The 24987-nt window shown below is 37.0% G+C and overlaps 1 protein-coding gene across 1 annotated transcript in view; it reads right to left on the reverse strand.

The window, feature by feature from the left end:
- Positions 1-2324: 2324 nt before the first annotated feature.
- The window catches only part of emilin1b (elastin microfibril interfacer 1b), a 28719-nt gene continuing 6056 nt past the window's right edge, over positions 2325-24987 (reverse strand). Inside the window, exons 2-8 of the mRNA XM_073827263.1 lie at positions 11617-11739; positions 8163-8374; positions 5419-7566; positions 4948-5064; positions 4705-4722; positions 4227-4361; positions 2325-4133 (exon numbers count right to left, since the gene is read on the reverse strand). Coding sequence (XP_073683364.1) covers positions 3811-4133; positions 4227-4361; positions 4705-4722; positions 4948-5064; positions 5419-7566; positions 8163-8374; positions 11617-11739 — 3076 coding nt within the window. The 3' untranslated portion in view covers positions 2325-3810. The remainder of the gene's footprint in view (positions 4134-4226; positions 4362-4704; positions 4723-4947; positions 5065-5418; positions 7567-8162; positions 8375-11616; positions 11740-24987) is intronic.

The following is a 24987-nucleotide window of genomic DNA, read 5'->3' on the forward strand; positions in this document are numbered from 1 at the left end:
GTTATTTTTGCTCAGATTCAAGATTTTCAAATAGTTCTATCTCAGCCAAATATTGCCCTATTCTAATAAACCATACATCAATAGAAAGCATATTTAAATAATAAAAAAAGACCTTATGACTGGTTTTGTGGTCCAGGGTTACATAGTTCATCAAAATGTACCAACGTTTCGATTTCGATTAGGTCACAAACATTTATATATGAGTGGAGTAGACAAGACAACCAAAACTACCAAAAGCCAAAAAGCAATTTATTGTAGTTGTTACGCATCTTTTCCAAAGACTTACCGTGTTCGAAAAGGAAATGACATGTACTACGGAACCCCTGAAGGAAATAAATATGAGATGAGGAAAAATATTTCAGTGCTTCTCACAATTATATCGTTGGGAAATTATACTGTATATGAAATGCAGGCATCAGGAAGGTGCTATTAATATGTGAGGCACTGAAATCTTTTGCTTTTAAGAGATTCGCGATAACAAATTGTACGTTGCTCTGTTTATGTTGTTTTCACGTCGCATTATCAATCGGCCATTTTGGCGGCGCAGAACGTAAGCATAACTGCACAAAACTAGCATATTTTGCAGAATATTGCTGCTGAAAATGGGCTGTACTAATCGGTCGGACAAGGAAAAACATTTGGAGTATTATAGACTGGCAAAAGTTATAATAAATAAAGGAAAATCCAAAAAAAAAAAAAAAGAAAGAAGAAGAACTCATCTGAGGAACAAAAGGTATTTGTGACTGGCCAAACTGAATCAGGATTTCCAGAACAAGAATCTTGACAACATTCATGTTTGTTCTTATTTCCATTCAGGTAGGTGAAATATTAGGCTAATATCTTAATTAATACTGCTTGTATGTATCTTTACCAACTTTGACAACTTTAGTTTGTCAAAATATTGCACCCTTTCTTGCTTGCTAAATTCTTCTCTATATGATTTAGCAGCTTCCACAAGTTTTTTGTGTGGTTTAGACAGCAGAGAAATAGCAGAACTATGTATTCAGTAGTACATTAACCATGCAATAGATGCTTTTGTTTACTTCCTAGTATCTCCAACATGGCTTTGCATCCGGGTAACAGACCAAACCGTGACGTAAGTACGGCAGTACTTACCACACATTTTACAAGATTAGATGTTCGTGCTTAAGATCTGCTAATCGTTCACCATCAGTCATCTCTGGTTAATCTGTTTATGTGGTAAGTGAAATTTTAAAATGTAATATAGCAGGCTACCACTAGGAAGTGGCTAACCATGTCTCTTTAGTGGCTCCGTTGAACACGTTATTTGCTTTCCATGCCTTTCAAATATGGAATCACTATTCAGACACATCCCTATGCAATAATATATGATAAATTTACAAAAATTTTGCTTTGGAATATGTGTACAGATTTCCTGAAAGGTTAAGTTAAGCTTCAGTGCTTACATCCTGATCAAAAAGCCTCCTCTAATTTGCTTTCCAATGTTGTTTCCTCTCAGTCCACTGAAATTTCATATTCAGCTCATCTCCATTTTACACTTTGGATGATTCAGTCCATTCCTGATGGATAAAATCATGTTTCAAACCTAATTATATTGAATATTCTGTTTTGGAAATGGGTTGTGAATGCCGTTTCATAAAAATAAGAAAAAAATGATGTTTGACCTTTCCTACAGTTGAATTTAGGGTTGTTAAATTAGTAATAGCAATATTCAGAAATACAATATTAAGAAATAGAAAAAGAAAAAAACATGAAAACTTCCCATGGTGGCACATATCAGAAAAAGGGCAGGAGGTTCACTTGCCAACACTTTGTCTAGACACCAGTGACTTGACAAACAGAAGGCATTATTCATCATAAAACACATCCCCATATGACTATGGATGTACACCCAGAAATGTTTTTCTTTCCATTAAATCACAAGCCAATCTCCAAACGACTTCTCTGGCTTGCGACGTGGAAAATTAAATGCATTGTGCACTCCTCTCCTTAATCACAGCGTTTCTGTGCACATGCCTCTAAAAATAATTTTCAAAAACAGAAACAGCGGGTCTTTTCTATTTGAGTACATGCTTTCAATCACATTTCGCTTTGACAAACGAGCCAGCAACTCCAGTATGGACTTTTTTCATGTTGAATAGAGAAGTCACAGACAGTGGCAAAACCTGCACCATCAATCACTGACTAGAATTCTATTCAACAGAATCACCGTTCTCGAGTACCAGAATGTTCTTCATTGTGTTTGACACGATGAACAGTAGTCTGTTAAATGTTGTCTTTCAGTAATCAAACATACCTGACAAAACCCCCATAAAACTAAGTTCAGCAGAGAGTAAAATGTGTAAAATTAAATATCTTTATTTGAAACACACGTGTTGCCAATGTACACATTTCAAGGTAACAGGTTAAACCGTGAGAGGTAATTATAAAATCTTAGATCTGGTCTCTTTCACGTGTAAATAGATGTTTCAATGCTTACGTATGCAATGCTGCCGTAGCGTCTATTTTATGAGCTTGGGAATCTGTTTATAAGTAAAAATAATAAATGAAACATAGCACATAAAAGATAGCAGCCTTAATTTTCAACATTCTTGACCATACGAAGTCTGAAAATTCATAGCGTTACACAGAGATCTTTCCGTTCGACGTGCTGTGAAATTGCACAAGCGTGTTTCAAACAAGAAAAAGCAAAAGCCATGTAGTTCAAAATTCTTTGGGCTGTTGTACAGTAAACATTGAAGCGAGACCACACAGACAGAAACGGTTGATGAAGGACACCCTCTGAATCCTCAGCGTTGTTATTCTTCAAAGGCACTTTGTTGAACCACATTAAGGACAGACTCTGTTTGATAATAATCTCCATTAAGCGCTCAGGCTGGGAATATGAATATGGAGTGAAATGCAACGGTCCTCCGCTCCAGTAGAACTGAAGTCTTTGTAAAGGCCTCAACAGGATCACAAAATGCAGGATGATGCATGTACAAAAAGCCATTTCTTTTTGGTTAGACTGTTTGCCTGAGGAACAAAGATTTCATTGCATTCAGCTCTTTTTCCAGAGGCTTGCATGGAAAGCAATGATATACATCACCGATTGTCAGGTTGGATAACATATTGAATGCTTCCTGAAATCATCAACTACCAACCACATTTAATTAATTAAAGCATCTTTGGCAAGAGCAGGATGTTACTCCTGGAAATCTTGGCACTTGCAATATAAAAAGTAGAAAGAATTGAAAATAAGGCACATACTGTACTTTTAAAGATCATCCCTCGCCTCAAAGCAGAAAAAGGAGCACAGGATTTAAACATTCACAGCAAAAATATGATTTCCTTTATCAAATCTCCCCAATTCCACACCCATCAGCCTAACCTATATAACCCTGACTGTGAGTCGAGCTCTTTGGCAGAAGAGTACTTTACCGTGCAGCGGCATACATGGGAAGTCGATCAGACCTCACGGTCATCTTCGGTGCATGAGAGATTATTCGTAACTCACGTCTGTGATTCATATAACATGGAAATATCTCAATAAGAACATTGTCAACAACGGTCGCACAAACCTGCAGTAGTATTTGTTACAACACTTCTCCGAAATTCAGGTTAGGATTACATATCAAGGGCAACAGTTCCTCCACTTAAAACTATATTCTCTGTTCAAGGAGTTCATAGGAGGTCTAACAACATCTGTAGACTTGCAAACAATACCGAAGGAAAATCAACGCACAGCATTGTGTGCCATCCCAGGTGGATAAACGTCATTTAGTGTGTCTCTTTCTAGCCCCGTCGTTTTGCTGGTCTTCTGATTAGTGCTAATCACTTAAAAGACCACTAGACATCTTCATATAGAAGCATGCCACTGAAGATAGTTAAAGGCTCCACCGAATGGGCCAGTTTGCCCATGACCAGGTCTATGCAGACTGTGTCGCCCACTTGAAGAGGCAGGATGATGTTGAAGACAGCCAGAGAACCTGGTGTTGGCTTAGCTTCAGCCATTGGTTTGTTTTCCAACCCTTCCGGTTGGTAACCTGCCGAGTCCACACGAGCCATGCCGTAGTTAGATTTGGAGAGCACGGCTTCGATCTTCTCATTTTTGTGACCGGTCAGGATACCACTGAAGAAGTAGCGTCCATCTAGTGGTGCAGTAAAGATACCTGTATTCAAGAGAAAACAAAGATGGATGTAGTTTCCATGGCTCTATCCTTCCATATTATACCATATTAGTTTATAGTCAGTGCCAAGATTACCTGTTCGTGGATTATAATAGCTTCCTTCATTTACAAAGATCTTATCAAAAATGATCGTTCCAGATGTAACCATGGGATTTGTGAGAGCTGCTGAGAAGGAAAGACGTGGTATGTTGGCATCTGCACCGGCCAAACCTGAAATGAGGATCACAACAGTTTATTAAAAAAAAAAGCTCAAATTGTTGACATTACCAGTTTCTAACCCTAAATTCATCCCTATATTCTAATATAGACATGTTTTACACAACCAGTTTTAGTTATCAGCTGCTGTCCTTTGGCTCAACTACTGACCCATTACTGCCAATAACAACTGAACACATGGAGCAACACTTAAAAATGGCTCTCATGCAAACAGACACTTTACACATATCTCACTAAATTCTTGCCTTCATTCCAGACATTGGCACACATCAAAATAACCTCAGTGTTTGACCAAGATATGGCGGCTATAAAAATAAAAAGCAAATTAAATACGTACCTCGCTCTCCTCTGAGACCTAAAATGGGGGAAAGCAAAATGTGAGAATTTAAAATATAGTGCAAATGTCTAGTTCACCCAAATTCTGTTAATTCCGTCAATTCTATTATTGTCATATACAGCCAAGCTCCAAAAAGCACCAATTAGTAAGTAAGAAATGGCAAAATATTAATTTCTGTGTGAACATTCCCACTATTCCTTTAACCAACATGACAAATGAATGGACAAAAACAAAATTTCTCACCAGGAGGTCCTTTTGGCCCAGGTAAGCCCGGAATACCTGGTGGTCCATCATTACCTGGAGGCCCCTGTGGACCAGTGAGTCCTTTTTCACCCTGCGGACCTGGTGGTCCAGGTAAACCTATAATCAGAAAGAAAGTAATTAAAAGAGTTTGTCACTTTTCATATCCATCAGGGTTGTGCAAACTTCAAGACTGAAGAATCGTCTCCCTTTGAATGTGTGTGAAACCACATGAAGTTGAATTGGAATTTAAATTGGTGCAACAGCAAGAGAGGTTCACTGAATTGCAATTCAAAGACATTCAACAAAGTAATGCACTGAATCCAAAAATGAACTGGAATCCATTCTCAATTGAATTCAGAATGGCCTACAGTAAAGTATACAGTAAGATTTACAATAAGTTCTTACAGGCTGTCAAATTGCAATGTTAGTAAGTTAAAAAAATAAACTCTACTTAAAGCACTTAAGTCAGACCTGTCAAGTCATTCTCAGATATGCTTTGGACCTCCTTGAGGATGTGGACCATTGAGGAATTGAGTCTCTTGATCTTGCCGTGGATATCATCCAGATGTGTGTTCTGGAGGATCTCAATGAACCCGCTGTGTGAGATCACGGTGTTGTTTAGCCCACTGACACAGTTCCACAGGCTAGACACGTGTTTGTTCAGGCCTTCTTTGATCTTCTGGAGATTGTCTGAGACAGAGTCAAATCGACCACAAACCACTTCGAGTTTGGAGAGCCTCTTATCCAGACCATCGCCGGTCCTCTTGCAGTCACCCATTTCAACCACAAAGTTGTTCCCAAAGCGGCGTACGTCTCGGTCGACGTTGTCAAAGCGCACCCTGCTATCCTCTATGTGCTCTGTCATTTCCTGCTGGATCTTGTCGATTTCAGAGATGATTTTGTCTTTGGTGTTTCCAAGGTCGGTGATAACACTGTCGTGTTTCTGGACCACATGCTCCAGACCTTTTAGCGTGTCATTGATGGAGCTGAAGGTTAAGATGACCTCAGACAGTTCTCCCTGAATTGACCTGAGGTCTCCGGTATTGCTGCTGATGACACTGTGTCCATCCAGCGGTTTTTGTGGGTCATCCAGGTGACCTGTTCCTGATTCTGTTCCTGTTGGAGTATTTAGGGTGATCTTGCATTGACCACTGCATTTCTGTACCTCTTCTCTCAACTGATCCATCTCGTCTTGCAAACCGGAGCAAACGTCAGCACAACCCGTCTGACCAGAGTCAATTTTACCTTGAATGTTGTTCATTTCCTTCTGCCATCTGTCCATGGCATAGTTTGTGATGTTCTTGAGTTTCTTTAGGTCATCTTCCACTGAGCTGCACACTTCACAGTTCTCAATCTCCATGACAATCCTATTGAAGTGTTCCCCATTGTCACCAGTTAGAGCTTTGATCTTGCGAACATCATGGCTAAGGTTAATGACCCTATCTTCAAGAGAATCCCCAGACACAGAGAGATCTTTGAGTCGTGTGTCAAACCTCTTGATCTCATCTTCATTCGCAACAACTCTCCACTCCAAAGACTTCACCGTCTCACCAGGGCTCGGACTACCACCAGTTGGACTTGACCCAGAACTTGGGCCTGAGCACCCAGAGCATTCGCTTAACTTCCTGTCTATAAAAGATGTTGTGTTCTCAAGCCGAGATAGGCGCTTATCAAGATCAAATACAGTTTCTTTAACGATTCCAATATCAAGGTCCATGTCATTAATCCTATATTCCTGATCAAGAATACGATTATTGAATTCATTGCGAAGATTTCTGAGCTCCTGCTGGAATGAGTCCCGTATGTTAGTCTCCATATAAGCACAGTTTTCCTCTGCCTTCTGGACAGTGTTGTTGAGCCGTCTCTCCAGGTCTTTTAGATTATCATTGAAAAGATCTTCTGGCAAAATAGGAACTGGTCCTTGTCCACCTGTTCCTCCAAAATTTCCACCACCTCCAGTTCCTCCTAGTTCCCTATTCAGACGATCCTGAAGCTTGTCATAAGCATCTGATGTGGAGCTTATCTTCCTGTCCATGTCATTAAGTCGTCTACTGAGGTTGGTCACAGTGTCGCAGCAGCCTTGAGACCGACTGAGGTCTCGGCGTAAGCCATCAAGAGTCTGGCGGTGACGCTGGTCCATGGCATTAATCTGCTTTTCCAGGGCCAAGATCCTCTCCCGATCTTGTTGCTGTTGCCTTCTCAAGTCTTCCACACCAGATTGACAGGCAGAACATGAAAGACTGACTCGACGTTCAAGCTCTCTGAGGATTTCCTCCTTTAAGGTGTTGAACTTGCTTCCTCCTACTCCTTCAACATCTAGATCATTGCCTCCACCCTTTCCATTTACGAGGTGGTTATTGATGCTGACGAGAGTCTTGTCATGAGCTTGAGTACGGTTGTCCAACTGATCAAGCTTGGTCTGTATGTTATGGATGGTTTCTTTCATTTCAGGCTGGGCTGCATCAGCTGGTGTTTTGCCACTGTTAAAACCTGGTTTGCGCATTTCCTCTTGGAATTTCTCATTCATGCCACGCAGAGTTGACTGCAGGTCAGTTAGGTCTTTGGTCAGCTTCTGGATTTTGTCCTCCAGTTGTTTCATCTTTTCATTGTCACCTCTCCCTAGGCAAAGATCAAACACAATGGTTAAGTAGTTAATTAAACATTAGCAATAGTTTGGCAGACAGAATTCACAGTCTTGTCAACTCTGACAATGAAAACATTGCTCCAGTGGCCAGTTTTAATGTTTCAGAGGACTTCTATAAAGCAGGGTTCCTCAACTCTAGACCTCGAGATCCACTTTTCTGCAGAGATTAGCTCCAACCTGATTAAACACACCTGCATGCAACTTTGTAGTAATCCTGAAGAGATTTGTGAGCTTGTTCAGGTGCGTTTGATTAGAGCTAAACTCTGCAGGAAAGTAAATCTCAAGGTCCATAGTTAAGGACCCTTGCCATAAACCCTCAGTTATATTTGGATGTTTAACAGTGTTGTACAGATGCAGATATGGAAGTACTGAGAACATGAATACGGCTAGAGATTGTTAGACAGCTGGTTAAACAACTACAGCTAACAAAGACATCCAAAGACAACCAATGGGTTTTGAAATTCTCCAAAATTAAAAACAGAGAGTAAGAGACATTATGATGCAACATATTGTTATTTTATTGAGAAGATCTGCAGCATAGTTTGAAGACCAGGAGAAAACAGTGACTTACCATTCCCTCCGTTCTGTCCGTGACCGGTATTAGTTCCAGTTTGTCCTGGTTGTGGTCTAGGCCAAGGTCTGCTAGTTGAGATCTGAGTATCAGATCCCCCGTTTGGTCCATCATTACAGTCTTCTCCACTAAATCCATGGCAGCACTTCCACTCCATTTCTGTTACCATTTTGTAAGCCACCTTGTATCTGGGCCTCATGTAGGTCCTGTACCTATAAAACCCATGAAAAGCATTTCAATTTAAGCCTGGAATTTCTTAGTTTGGATACTGCTGTAATAAATCTTGCCATGCAAGTATTTCCTGACTTGCAGTGTTTAGTTAGAATTGTGAAATACATGGGTCTGAGAAACAAACAATACAAATTATATGCTGATAAAAACTATGAAGAATACAATCTATAACAACAAGAACTATCCAGGCTTAGTACATGCATTACCTTACTGTATATTGTCTAATATATTACATATTAAACAGTCTCTCAGTTTAGACAAACTGATTCCCTCTGGGAACAACGTTGTGTTGCAACACTTTCTACTCAACAAATTAGTTTCTGCTCATCGCTTTTAGAGCGAGACTCACACATGCCGACAACACAGGCCTGCCTGCATACAGTTTTTGGTCTAACAATGGGGGAAGATATACATCCATTATATGTTTCAAAATGAATTCTTAGCACATTCATATGACTTTCTCTAGTTGTTTCACAGACATATGCTGACCAGCTGTATAAACGTCTTGTTCAATGAAAGGCTGGGTTATGGTAGAAACAGTGCACATCCTTAGATATGGCATGGATTCCTCCTTCAATGTATGGGATCTTTTTGTATGTTTTATCATGCAGAAATCATAAATCTACCTACTCAAGTTGAATACTTATGGTTAGGGGTTTTAAAAAACATTTTTAAGAGAGAACTGTGGTATAAGAGCTTCTTTATTTATGTTGTATTTCTGACGAGCGGTCTAGGTCTTAAGTTCACTGTGTTATTCAAATAAACAAATACATACAGTATAATAAAACATCACAGTTAGCCTTGAACCCATACATCAGCACCATAAAGAGGTGGAATTTCAGCATTTCTTTTTTTCCCCAGGACTGTTGGTTACAGTTCTTAAGCCACCGAATTCTTGTCTCAACGCTCTGTTTGTTCCATGACCCCCGTGAGAAGAAAAAGAGGGGAAAAAGGGGTCACCCTGCTCTACTGGGTGAGTGTAAAAATAAGTGGTGGTATTTTAGTAGGTATTAAGCCTAATTCCTGTGGCGCACTGGTTGTAGAGTTTGGAATGGCGTGCCACCTCATTCCATACATAGCGGTGTGTGTGTGCTCAATCTAAAGGAGTTGGATTAAGCTTTTCCAGCTGGAGTTCAGTGCGTTTCCAGCAACTAGAAACCACCACACAATTGCACACACTTACTAATCCTGGCATCCTCAAACTACATTCTGTTTATCTCCATTTGTTGACATTAGGTTTACTATGTAAACACATTGTGTTTAGTACTTCTTAGACTCTAATGACTCATATTTCCAGTAAAATGTGATGTGTGGTATATATTCTAGTGCCTATGAATGTTATGATGATGTGATGGCTTTTAACATCTGTTTCCTGGCTGAATTTAGCTGATGTACTACATAATGGTTCCACTTATTTAAAGTGCACTAAATAAAGGCCAGAAAAACTGACTTGCTTTTACCTCAAATGCTCTGATTTGAAGTCTGATAGGTGCTTGTTTATATCAACAAAGAGATATGTAACTCGGATGTGCTAGAGTGACATTGTAAAGTAACATACTACTAGCATTAAGCTAAATAACATACAGCAAATGGTACACAACTTCAGTTTCATGCCACTTGCAAAAACAGACTGTTTATGGTGCCACCTATGTTAGCTAGTTACATCATTCATACAGTTTGTGTAAACATTATGGTTGGGTTGCATCAGTCGTCCATATGTTCTTAAATTGGAACATGAAGTCAACACTACAGACTTAGTAACTACTAAGATAGTTTGTAAGCTCTGTACTTAATTTGGTTGCACCATTTGCAGATTGTAATGCATAGTCACATAATATAACGTTTACCTTTAGTGATCCAATAGCAGCCTTCAAATTTGTCAGCAGAAGTGCTCTGAATTTCAGTTTATTCTCTTAATTTTGCTTCTGTAACTTCTAGTTTCCAAGTATTTTACATAACATTTAGAAACTGTATTTTAAATTAATGAGGAGCAAAGAAATAAAAACTGACACAAATGTTACATCTTTGCAACACAGCTGATGCAACTGGCCTATAGAGAAAACAATTTCGGAACTATTAGACTTTACAGGTGAGGTCACAAGTTTACATACACCTTGCAGAATCTAAAAATTATAATTATTTTACCAAAATAAGAGGGATCATACAAATGATTTTTTATTTAGTACTGACCTGAATTGATATTTCACATAATAGATGTTTACATATAGTTCACAATGGAAAATGATAGTTGAATTTATAAAAATGACGCAGTTTAAAAGTTAAAAAAAAAAGTTCTGAAAGCTACAAAAGTACTGAATGAAAAGACATGATATTTAAAATAAGAAAAATGTACACATCCTCATTCCGTTCAAAAGTCTTCACCCCCAGCTCTTAATGCATCGTTTTTTTCTTCTGGAGCATCAGTGAGCGTTTGAACTTTCTGTAATAGTTGCATATGAGTCCCTCAGTTGTCCTCAGTGTGAAAACATGGATCTCAAAATCATACAGTCATTGTTGGAAAGGGTTCAAATACACAAAAATTCTAAAAAAATAAAAATAAATAAATTGTGGGGCCTGAAAGATTTTGAACAATAGTGGGCAGTTTAACTGTTTAGGACAAATAATGGTCTCATGAACAACTATCACTAAACAAAAAAAATAGCTGTGGATCATTCAGGTAACAACACAGTTTTAAGAATCAAGTGTATGTAAACTTTTGAACAGGGTCATTTTTATAAATTCAACTATTATTTTCTCTTGTAAATGTCTTATTCAGGTCAGTACTAACATGCATTTTGTATGATCCCTCTTATTTTGGTAAAATAATTCACATCTTGCAGATTCTGCAAGGTGTATGTAAACTTCTGACTTCAACTATAGCTGGCTTCTAAGTACTTTTAAGTTACAGAGAAATACTGCTTAAGGCAGCTAGTTTGTTGCTGGCCCAAAAAGCCATTTCGGCCAGCAACAAACTAGCTACCATTGTCTAAAACATACTAACAAAGTTTCCAGCCTTTTATGAAGGGACATAAAATGAAGCAAATTACTCATTGTTTAGAAAAAGACATCTGTTGGGGTTGATCCTCTGATAGGCACACAAACAACACTTTCTATTCATTAACTCTACAGTATACTGATATATTGATAATCATAGTATAATTTATGAAAGATTTTTTTGAAAGAGAAAACAAAAGTCTAATACGGATAGAATGGAATCACTTACGCTACAACACGGGCACATTGAACGCCCCAGGAACATGGTTGATAGTCAGGCTTCACGTAAGTCTCCACTCCATCTTCCACCACACAGCTCACCGTCTTGGTCACCACATACGCACACCAGTTTCTATAAAAGAAATTTACATTTAATGTAGTTAAAGCAAATCATAGGAAATTAGCACTCATTTGACCTTGAATGAACTTTTGAAAATGAAATATAACAAATTCCACCACTGAGACTCACAGGTGTACAGCTTTAAAAACAAACTAATGGAGCTTGCAAAGATAGTAGCAAATTTAGTGAGCATCTCCCCCTTAGGTGTGCTCAAACTAGCGTCTGTGTTAGATTTACAGTGATTCCCCATCAGTCTGATCATAAATTAGTGGAAATCTGCAAATAAATAGTCTCTCGATTCTCCCCATCTCTTACACCAACGTCAACAAGCTCTGGAAATCAGGCCGTTACGATCTCTGCACTGCAAGCATAGGGAATTCAAACATCTGCTGGGTTTCATGCTGACTACAGTAAGAGTAAGTTGGATGCATCACTTATCTCATCTTAGGTTTCGCCCCTGTTTTGTTTTAGTCTACTAGTAAGGGCAACAAACTACGTGATTGTCTGCTGCGTGTAACGCAGATGTGGTTTGTCTACCCCAGTTGTTCGCTCATGAATTAAGCTTAAGTTACACCTCAGACCGTTGCAAATAAGATTGCCATCAGTGCACATTTGGCCCATGGTGTCTCTTCAGAATAAACCCACAGATAAACCCTGCAGGCCGGCTAAACATGTGATTTCCAATGCATCTGAATCATGTTAAACCAGACAACCACGTGTGCAGCTGCTAAGATGACAATGAATATCATTGATTTTTATTCAGTATGGATTCCACCAAATGTGGCCCCATGCACAAGTTTTGGTTTCTCTCTGCAAGATAGCTCATTAGAAACAATGAAAAACACTGTTGAGATGACATCAACATTTTTAATAGATAGAACACTAGACAGCATTTTTAGTGTTTTTCGTCACTGCTTTCAGTCCAAATCTGCCATGAATGCAAAAAGAAACAAGCAACAAGGCATTTTTTCCATCTCTTCATACTTTAGAGGCGTCTCCCACTGTGAAATCTCATTAGTCCAAAATCCCACCCTTCTTGACTGTAAGTCAAGGCAAGTTTATTTAAATAGATGAAAACAAATGAAAAAAAAAAAAATGAAAAAAAAATACATATATATATATATATATATATATATAAGGAAAAAAGAACACATTAATAAAAGTTATAAATCAATTATTATTATGTGCATGTTATTTTTTATTTAGTACTGACCTGAATAAGATATTTCACATAAAAGATGAAAAAAATCCTTCAAGTCCCACAAATTCTTTGGTTTTTCAGCATTTTTGTGTATTTGAACCCTTTCCAACAATGACTGTATGATTTTGAGATCCATCTTTTCACACTGAGGACAACTGAGGGACTCATATGCAACTATTATAGAAGTTTCAAATGCTTACAGATGCTCCAGAAGGAAGAACGATGCCAGGGGTGTATAATTTTGAACAGAATAAAGATGTGCAGTGTACATTTTTCTTATTTTGCCTAAATATCTTTTTTTTTTTCATTTAGTACAGCCCTTCAAAAAGTTTTCGCCCTTGACTTTTAATGCATCGTTTTTCCTTCTGGAGCATCAGTAAAAGTTTGAACCTTCTGTAGTTGCATATGAGTCCCTCAGTTTTGCTCAGTGTGAAAAGATGGATCTCAAAATCATACAGTCATTTTTGGAAAAGGTTAAAATACGCAAAAATGCTGGAAAACCCAAGAATTTGTGGGACCTGAAGGAACAGCGGGCTGTTTACCTGACAAACAAGGGACTCATAGACAACTACCAAAAAAAAAAAAACAGCTGTGGATCATTCAGGTAACAACACAGTATTAAGAATCCAGCATATGTAAACTTTTGAACAGGGTTTTTTTCATAAATTCATATTATTTTCTCTTGGGGAATATATGTTAATATCTTTTATGTAAAATATCTTATTCAGGTCAGTACTAAATAAAAAAAATAGCATGTATTTTGTATGATCCCTCTTATGTCAACTGTATCTTATAAATTAAAAAGGATAAATACTAATACCAAAGGCTTCTCATTCAACGACAACAGCTGTACATCTTGATATTTGTCAAAGCATTAAAAACGAATTCCCATTTGGACTATATATCCATTTTATCCTACTTTTCTGCAGTTTGACAGATGACTCTAAAATGTCACTGCCAAGAAATAACCAACAGATGATCCATTCCTTTTGCAAACGGATTATATAATACAAGGAAGTTAGCCAACAAATGGCTTGTCATGGAAAAATCACTTAATTCTCCCAAAACATCTTCCATGTGGACGCTGTTGACCATTACCACCTGACTCCTGCTTTGATTGCACATGGTTCATCAGTGACCTACGGTGGATTTCCTGCCTCCACAGCTGCTCGGGACGCTCGCGCATATTGCCAGCACAATTTCATGTTTTGGCCTTCGATATTAAACACAGATGGTGCTAGATCAGAGTCATGACATCATGATATAATCTGCGTTGGCTAAACGAAAGGATGTTTATAATGAATTACAAGAGAAAATGCAGTGTTTTGACCAACAAGTACAAATCAGAATCACCTTTCACAGAAATAAAATAGAGTTTTGTAGCTTTTAGTTCATCTATATGCTCAACTTTCTCCTAAACATTGACAAAATTAACTTTTAGTAGGAAAAACAGATCATAAATACTCAAGACTCATATTAAACTCACATATTTTTGTCCAATCAAATGCTCCGCAGAAAGAGAAAGCTCCTCCTAAAATATAAACTGTATATAAAAATATAAACTGACTACAAAGTAGCTAATCCTGGCTATTTTTTAATAAAATGGCATCATAACTTCAGTATTTCCCAGCCAAAATAACTGTTTCAACAGGAAATACATTGAAAATGCTCACCAAATGATTTCCCACTACAGATAATAACTTCCTCAGCTATGTCCAGTAAAATCCACTTCCATCTATAGTGGTAACACAACAGGGTTTTGATTTCAGTGACCTGTATCTCATTTATGGTGCTAAGCGGTGGGCAATCTATTACTCAATACGTAGCCCACATAACAATACCGCATGTAATGTTAGCTGTTTATGCAAGCAGCTTTCTAGGTTTAAAGATTTTGCAAAGTTGTCAGGCTGCTCCAGCCCACCAGTATTTGTTTTTCAACTGTTGATTGGAGCGAAGCAGACCACAGTATTTCCAGGCCGCTACGGCCAGCCGTGAATGATCCACATTCTTAGCGGATTTGTCATGCAGAAGTTTCATTTCGGGCTCACTTTCATCGAACGCTCATGCAGCTCATGACTTTACAGAGACTCTCAACATGTTTCAGCTCCAAAAAGAATGGAAAATATGAGTGAAGACAGCAAAAGCGAACAAAATAAAGTGCATTTGGCAGCTTTACACGGATCCCGGTGTGTGTAGCCTCTCTTTGAACCAATGAGAGCTGATTCTAATATATACAACAAGTGATATTTTCATATATTTCCATCACATCATTTCTGTTTTCCAAAAATAAACTTTATAGTCATAACTGCAATAAATGGGTTTATTAAAAGTTAAATAGTCATGCAGAAATGTCATGGCTTAAAAAAGAATCTGCATAACCGCCAAAGATTAAAAACATAAATTAAATATTCTCAAACAGAAGCACATCTCTGAGTAAGAAAGTAAAGTTATGCTCATGTTATGATTATGTCACCTGCTTGGATCTAAAAACACACTATAGAAAAAAAAAAACACTCAAAAGTGTTGAAATATAAGACTTTGAAGAAGTCTTGAAAAAGATAAAGCTAAATAATGGACCTACTCTGTAGTTGAAAGCATCTTGAAACATTTTCGGAGATGTTAGAATGTGTTTAAGTTGTACATGTTTGCTTCAAAAAGCATAAAAAAGAAGTAAATGACAGCCTTAAATCAACAATAATTACACTGTTTTATGTACGTTTTTTGAGTGTTGCAGGAACACTGTAGCTCAAAAAGCTTTTTGCATGCCGGTAGCAACGTCAAAGTCACAGGTTTGATTCTAATAAATACGTGAACTGATCAAGTATACACCTTGACTGCAATGTAACTGTCTGCCAAATGCATAAAAGTCAATGTAAAAGTCCTTACAAATAGCCAAAGAGCCATTCAACAGTGTATAAACAACAATGCCTTTAGAAAGTTCCACATTTTATGTTGCTGCTTTAAATTACTTTTTCCACATTAATCTACACTCCGTACACCATAATGGCAAAGCAAAAAATGGTTTTTAACATTTTTGCTAATTTATTAAAAATAAAAAACTTAAATGATTCCATTGCAAAAGTATTCATACCCTTATCTGGGACAGTTGCTATTTAGCTCAGAAGCAGTTATATTGCTTGTAGACGTTACTACACTTTGAGTGAAGTTAACCTATGGCAAATTCAATAGAATGGGTATGATCTGGAAGAAGTTTGGAAGAATAATAGAAGTTTGGAACAACCAGGACTCTTCCTAGAGCTGGCCTTCTGGCCAAACTGAGCAATGGATGGAGAAGGGCCTCTGGCCCTGGTGACCAAGAACCTGATGGTCACTCTAGTTGAGCTCCATCATTATATGCAGATGGGACAAACATCACTTCAACACTCCACCCATCTGGGCTGTGGTGTGGCAAGACTCAAAGCTCTCCTCAATGAAGACATATGAAAACACACTTGGAATTTGCAAAAAAGCATCTAAAGGATCCTCAGACTGTGGTCTGATGTACCTCAATTCCAAGCATCATGCTTGAAGGAAACCAGGCACTGCTCATCAACTGCATTGTACCATCCAGAGGCAGGGACTGAAGAACTCATCAGAGTAAAAGGAAAGGAAAGGAAAGGAGGTGATGTGAGGCCAAGTATGGTGACCCATACTAGGAATTTGTGCTCTGCATTTAACCCATCCAAGTGCACACACACAGTAGTGAACACAAACACACCGTGAACACACACCCGGAGCAGTGGGCAGCCATATTGAGATAACCTTAATGAAAACCCAGTCCAGAGCATTCAGAACCTCAGACTGGGCAGAAGGGTCACCTTCCAACAGGACAATGACCGTAAGCAAACAGCAAGTGTGGCTTATAGACAACTCTGTGAATGTCCTTGAGAGGCCCAGCCACAGCCTGGGCTTGAACCCAATCAAACATTTCTAGAGAAACATGAAAATGTCTGCCAGACCCCATCCAAGCTGACAGAGCTTGAGAGGTGAAGAGGTGAGGAGAAGGATGGCAGATAATTGCCAAATGTTGCAAATCTTGTTGCATCATACCCAAAAAGACTTGCGGTTGTAAAGGTGCTTCAGGTAAGTACTGAGTTAAAGGTATGAATACTTATGCAGTGTACTTTTTTTTTGTTTGTTTTAATAAATGTATGAAGTTGTGACAACTCAGTTTTTGCTTTGTCATTATGGTGCATTAAGTGTAGATCGATGTGGAAAAAAAAGATTTGAAACAGTTTAACATAAGACAACAACATAAAACGTAAAATGTATTTCTCGGTTTCTGTCCCTGCCTCTGTGACACACACATATTATCCTCTAATTATCTGTTAGAAAAGTGACCTAATCCAATGCAGAGTGTCTGGTGTAAAATACAGTCATCTCTTTGTTCCTCAGCACTGCTGAAAACACTCTTTTCCGATCATTCCCTCAATAAAGGCTGTAATTGCTTCTCCCAGGACAGAAATTACATCAGATGAATGTAGTGTTACGTAGAAACATTCAATCAAAGAATATCAGCCTTCCTACTCTCACAATCATTAACCTCCCAAGGGATTCATATGGACATAAAAAGTTGTCCAACTGCACATTTGCCACATTCAACCACGTCCTGTGGCACTCATGTGTTGATAAATGTGTCTGAAATTATGGAGTACATGAATATACACATGTGAAACAGGCTCCAGAATCCAATGATATCACTTTCTGGACCTTCTCCAGTAAACCTAAAACAAAAGAGCAGAATGGACTGCAGAAATTGTCTAATATATAGGGAGCCATTTAATCAGGAAGAAACTAATTAAACTAATTAAAAATGTATTTAACTATAACAAGACTTAGCTACAGTATCCGCATCCGTTTATAATCATATGGATTTTACATTATGATGGATGATGGATATCTTGGTCATAAATCATAGTATTCAATGTTAAAAGTAACGTTTCATGCCTGTGGTTAAGTGGTATCTACTATAGATGCATTTATTTAATCAAAAATACAGTAAAAACTGTAATATACAAAGTAAAAGACAGGTATATTCTATTTTTATGTATTTAAAAATGTAATTTATTCCTGTGGTGGCAAACCTGAATTTTCTGCTTTATTTCAGAATAAAGTAAAGACATTTTATGTCTTCAATGTCACATGATTCTTCAGAAGTCATTCTAATTCCTTTTTGTCATAATCAATGTTGAAAACAGTTGTTCTGCTTTATTATATAATATTTTTGTGGAAATCGTGCAAAAGAACAGCATTTATTTGAAACAGAAATATTTTGTAATATTAAAACGGTCTTTACTGTCACTTTAGATCCATTTAAAACATCCATGTGGAATCAAATTAATTTCTTTTTGAAAAAGAAATATCGTACTGACCTCAAACTTTTGAACGGTATTACAAAGTAGTATGCAATAACTTTCCAAACTCTCTATGAGTGCTGCCATATATGATCACCTTCAGTTTTGGCCTGTTTCATGGAAAGTCCTATATACTCACGTCACCTCAGATATTTCTCAATTCAGGGTCTTAACGGTTCTTATATGAACCCCACCCATTTGAAAACCATGAGGCCTCTTGTCCCACCCGGTCTAATGATTAATACTGATATGTTTACACAGAGTCATAGAGTAAAACGTCAATGCTTAACACATGTAGTGGCTACTAAAGGAGGCTGGACGGTTCTTACTCTTCTGGTGTGTGAGATGCAGTAGGTGACATCATGCAAAACTAGCTGCCTCATGTTTTCAGGAGTGACTTCAGCTTCTGATTGTCCTCACATGGTTGGAATATCTCCACCAAACCACCTACTGGTTTAATGGAAAAGTGAAAACAACTACAGCATCTAGTAACAGTCTAAAATAGGATTGAGGCACTATTTTGGAAATTCAATGGAACAGTTTGCCCAAAAATTAGAACTTAGTCATCATTTACTCATCTTACATAAAACAGAAGGGGAAAAAAGATGAACACTTTGCAAATGTTCTTTTAGAACAGTTCAGTGTCCACTTACTTTTAAGCTCTATAAAGGGCAAAAAAACAGATAACTTTAAGTAGTTCAAATGACTTATGTGCCATATTTCATGTCTTCTTTGCAACACATACAAGCTTTGTTTGAGAATCAGACCTCACAGAAGCAGTTTTTCAAACCCACGCTCACTGGTAAAACATGCTCTTACTGTACCTACATTTCTGCAAAACTCCAAAAGCATACCCGTACATACATTTTTCTGCAGTTTCCAGCTTAAACAGCCACTAGTGGCTGTAAAACACCTACAACTTATTCATTTTCAAACAAATTATGATTACAGTTATTTTACCACAGTGCATGATTTGAAAACTAATACATTTTGTCGTTTGCATTATATAATCAGCTCCATATGTGCTAGGCCTGGGAAAATAAATTGCATCTCGATTCTCTCTCGAATCAATTCTGAGCTTTTTTTTGAACAGCAGATGGCACTGCATGCTTTAGAAACAGCCATACTCTGCTTGCTTCCAATTCTTTACACACACTTGAACCTAAAATGATCATTCATAAAGTTTGAAAAGGTTGAAGCAAAATTACAAGGTGTTCACAGTAATTTGTGTTTACATTAATCTTGCATCATAAAAGCAAAAAGTTTGAAGTTTGAGTGTGTGGTTAAAAACTAGATTAGATTGCAATCTGCTGATAAAAACTAAGCTCAGAATTGATTCCAAAGAGAATTGCATTTTGAAAACCTCAGAATCATTGTTTTATCATCGCAGCCCTACTATGTGCAGGTTTTCTGACACAGTAAACTTGCTCATTAGCGCACCCGGTAAAGCATTGCACTTATGATACAGGTCATGATGAAAGAGCTCAAAGACTTGTAAAAGCAAGCTAAAATCAACGCTTGCTTTACCTAGATGCATTTTTTAACCCCTTGTTTGCTGCTGTTAACTAGGGCTGGGACAGTAAATCGATGCATCTCAAATCGAAAAATGATACTGCAGCGATTCTGGGATTTTCTGAATGCGTCACGATTCTCTCTCTAAATGATTCTGAGCTTATTTTTGAAAAGCAGTTGGCACTGCATGCTTTAGAAACAGCCATACTCTGCTTGCTTCCTGTTCCTTACACACACTTGAACCTAAATCATTCATAAAGTAAAAACTTTTTTAAGAGAATTGCAATGGTGTTCACAGTGGCCTGTGTTTACATTAATCTTGCATCATAAAAGCATTCCGAGACTTATCCGAACGCACAAGCGCTCCTCATCGTGAGTATTTAAGTGTGCGGTTAAAAACTAGATTAGAGCGCCATCAGCTGTTAAAAACTAAGTTCAGAATCGATTTCAGAGAGAATTGCAATGCATTTTAAAAACCTCAGAATCAATCCACAAATCACACTGTTTCGATTTATTATCGCAGCCCTACTATGTGCAGGTTTTCTGACATAGTAAACTTGCTCATTAGCGCACCCGGTACAGCACTGCACTTGTGAAGTCATGATGAAAGAGTTCAAAGACTTGTAAACGCAAGCTAAAATCAATGTTTCTTCACCAAATGCATTTTTCACCTCATGTTTGCTGCTGTTAACTAGGGCTGGGACAATAAATCGTTGCATCGCAAATCAAGAAATGATTCTGCATTGATTCTGAGATTTTCTGAATGCATCGCGATTCTCTCTCGAATTGATTCAGAGTTTATTTTTGAAAAGCAGCCATACTCCGCTTGCTGCCTGTTCCTTGCACACACTTAAACCTAAATCATTCATAAAGTGAAAAAGGTTTAAAGTGAATTGCAAGGGTGTTGACAGTGGGCTGTGTTTACATTGATCTTGCATCATAAAAGCATTCTGAGACTCAGCTGAACGCTCAAGCGCTCTTCATCGTGAGCATTTCAGTGTGCGGTTAAAAACAGGATTAGAGCGCCATCAGCTGTTAAAAACTAAGTTCAGAATCGATTTCAGAGAATTGCAATGCATTTTGAAAACCTTAGAATCAAATCGTGTTGTTTCGATTTATTATCGCAGCCCTACTATGTGCAGGTTTTCTGACATGAAAAAACTTGCTCATTACCGCACCTGGTACAGCATTGCACTTATGATACAAGTCAGGATGAAAGGGCTCAAAGACTTGTAAAAGCAAGCTAAAATCAACTTTTGCTTCACAATATGTGTTTTTCATCTCACGTTTGCTGCTGTTAACACTATCAGTGTAGTTTTTCCAGTAAAAAACAAATTATATTTCAGTCTGTTTTTCACACAAAGCTATTATATGACTCCAGAAGACTTAATATAGAACACAAGCCATATAAACCACTTTTATAGTGTTTTGTTTTTGTCATTTTTGGAGCTCAGCAGACACTATGAACTGTCATATGAGTTTGGAACGAGATGAGGGTGAGAAAATTATGACAATTTTCTTTTGTGGGTTGAACTACTTCTTTTAAAAGACACAGAAATGATAATTGTGGTTTTGGAGATTATATAACGCAATTACTCACTCATCAATATCGTGCTTCTGCATACTTGAGATTGAATGCATAATGAAACACACTATCAAGTTACGCAAATAAAGAAAGAGTGAATGTGCGACCGAGAGAGATGACCGAAAGCGAAAGACTGAGAGATAATAATTCTCTCTGAAGGAATTCTTTTGATATCGAACTCCGTAAAAACACACAATGACATAAAACTCCCTCTTGTTGTACTTAATAGCCTGGCAATTTGCACTCCAGCGCCGAACACAAAGGCTCAATCATCATGCGCTTTGCTTTTTCTTCAGTTCTTCCTTCTTTTCTGTCTCTACCCACACATCTTCCCCTCCGAGCGACCCTGCATGCTGCCCGGGCAGTGCACCGCACACCGTGACCTTTGACCTCTGCGACAGGAAGTGGTCAGAGCAGCTGTGGCTGCACGGGCAGCCTGTTTTTACAGCCTTGCATATTTGTCTCTCCCCGGGAGGGGACACATGCTCGTCTGACTGTCCAAGAAGGCACTGGGCTGGACCGCACGTCCACTCCCAGTTCCACCCCAACTGTGTCCACACTAAAACACTGATACTGAGATACAACATCAAAACTGACCCACAGTACAATACTGATATTGTTGAGCGCTGCATGCATTTGCACCGTGTTGTTGTTGCCAATGGTTTCCAGCTCCGTTTACAAACACAACCAATATGCAATCATGCCGTATCATGTGGAAACAGCCCTCATTACGGCTGTTTTTGCAAATGGTGAGGCAGTTCTTTCCAACACAGCAATTTTAGATTACACTGCTGCCTGTACACAGACTCACTCATCTGTTACCAAACACTGCAACATTAAAAACTAAACAGTTTATTTATACTTTCTTGAAAGTGCAAATATTCATAATATTCACTTGAAAACCATACTTGAGTTATACTCAAGTCAGAGCATTTTCTTAAGTAGTTTTTGAAAAAGTAATAGGCAACAAGAAGTATGCAAATTAGGTGTTGCAAGAGTTGCCATTCAAAACTGGCACCTAATAACTGGATAGTTTTTTGAGAGCTTAATAATAATAATAATAATAATAATAAATATTATTAAGTATTTTAATGTATGTTATTCTTTTATATTATATTATAATTATTATAATTTATTTTATTATTGTTATTATTACATCTTTTTATTTTGCACTATATTTATTTGCATAAGATGTTTTGTGCTCAACAAAACTGCATTTATTTGATCAAAAATCCTGTTAAAACTGTAATATTGTAAAGTATTATTACATATAATGCTTTGTATTTTAACATTTTAAATGTTTGTTGTATTTTAATATTTTAAATGTCTATATTTAAAATATATTCTAAAAAATTATTAAACATTTTAAATATTTATTTTAATATTATGTTGAAAATCATTGCTTAATATTTTAGAGAAAACGGTAATACACACGCACACACACACACACACACACACACACACACACACATATATATATACATATATATATATATATTTTTTTTTCTGGATGAATAGAAAGTTCAAAAGAGCAGCGTTTATTTGAAATATAAATATTTTGTAACATTATAAATGCCTTTACTGTCACTTTTGATATTTTAAATATTATTATATTTAAATTATATTTCCAAATATACTAAATATTTTAAATATTAATTGTATTATTATGTTGAAAATGGTTTCTGAATATTTTAGTGGAAACTACATTTTTTTTTTTAGGATTCTTTGATGAATAAAGAGTTTAAAAGATCATAATTTATTTAAAATATAATTTTATTTTACATTATAAATGCCTTTATTGACACTTTTGATATTTAAATATTATTATATTTAAATTACTTAAAATATATAAAACATTTTAAATATTTATTTTAATATTATGTTGAAATTTTTGCTTAATATTTTAGTGGAAACTGCAATATTTTTTTTAGGATTATTTGATGAATAGAGAAAAAACTGCATTTACTTAAAATATAAATTTTTTGTAACATTATATATGTCTTTATTGTCACTTTTGATATTTGAAATATTACTATATATTAAATTATATTATAAAATATAGTGAACATTTTAAATATTTACTTTAATATTATGTTGAACATTTTTGCTCAGTATTTTAGTGGAAACTGTAATAATTGTTTTTCAGGATTCTTTGATGAATAGAGAGTTAAAAAGAACATCATTTATTTGAATATACAACATTTTGCAACATTACAAATGTCTTTACAGTCACTTTTGATGTTCTTTCTGTATAAAAATGTAATTTCTTCTAAAAATAATGAAGTAAATAAAAAAAAAAGCTATGTATCAAGATATACTGTCCTGTAAGGACATGTTTTTATCTTCACAAATAGTGCAAAACACTGATGTGGCCACTTTTCATGCACTTTAGCTTTAAGAAAGCTATAATAGCCATAATCATGTGCTATAGGAAGGAAAGAAAAGTATAGGAAAAGTCAAGTTTCATTTGATCTGGAATATACATAGAAGACTGATGTCTACAAATTCCCTTTGCGACCCAAATCTTCCAGAATGTATTAAATATCTGAAGCTAAATGCTTTTTTCATGACCTCCCTAAATAAGGCAGAGGTAGGAAAAGTCGCACACTGTGCCAGAAAAAGCAACAAGACTTCAGCCTCCACAACATCCAACACCAGCACGAACAGATGTCCTATTAACCCCACTCTTATCTGCTCAGGACAATATTTAGATATTCTTGGTGTTCACATGCAATTTTATTTCTCGTACTGATTTCCAGATAAGCCGCACTGTTGTGATTACCCTTATAAGTAACGCACAAGCAAAAGTCAGGTCACTCTTTTACCAAACGAGCCACATACTTGATGCTGGAAGGGTAAGCTCGTGGGAAAAATGTTTCCCTGTGGTTATACTGTAACTCGCTCCCGTTACAGGAAAGCGGTTCTGCAGGGGTTTGACCGCAGCGGCACATCTGTGGCATCTCAACTTGGAACTGCACTAAAGCAAAAGGAGAAGGAACATGCCTTGTGAGCAGACGTACCACAGATGTGGCTTACACAAGCCAGGAGAGAAGCCTCGTCTAAAGACATTTAGACATTCATGCCCTTTTGGGATTTAATCGGTCCTCTGGGCTCTGAAACCTATGAGACACGTTCACATTTCAGGGTTAGCTAAGCTAACTTCGACATGCTTGACACTTTTAACATTTAACAGCAATTTTAACCTTTTCATTCTTCCTTGTCATAATTGACAGTGCAGTCAGATGTTCACATATACAGTTGAAGTCGATACATTTAAGAGGGATTATACAAAAAGCATATTATTTTTTTATTTAGTACTGACCTGAATAAGGTATTTCACATAAAAGACGTTTACATATAGTGCACAAGAGAAAATAATAGTTGAATTTAGAAAAATGACCCCGTTCAAAAGTTTACATACACTTGATTCTTATTACTGTGCTGTAACCTGAACGATCCACAGTTTTTTTTGTTTAGTGATAGTTGTTCATGAGTCCCTTGTTTATCCTGAACAGTTAAACTGTCTGCTGATCTTCTGAAAAATCCTTTAGGCCCCACAAATTTTGTTTTTTTCAGCATTTTTGTGTATTTGAACCCTTTCCAACAAT

This window comes from Garra rufa, chromosome 21 (assembly GCF_049309525.1).
Source record: "Garra rufa chromosome 21, GarRuf1.0, whole genome shotgun sequence".
In the NCBI taxonomy this organism is placed as follows: domain Eukaryota; kingdom Metazoa; phylum Chordata; class Actinopteri; order Cypriniformes; family Cyprinidae; genus Garra; species Garra rufa.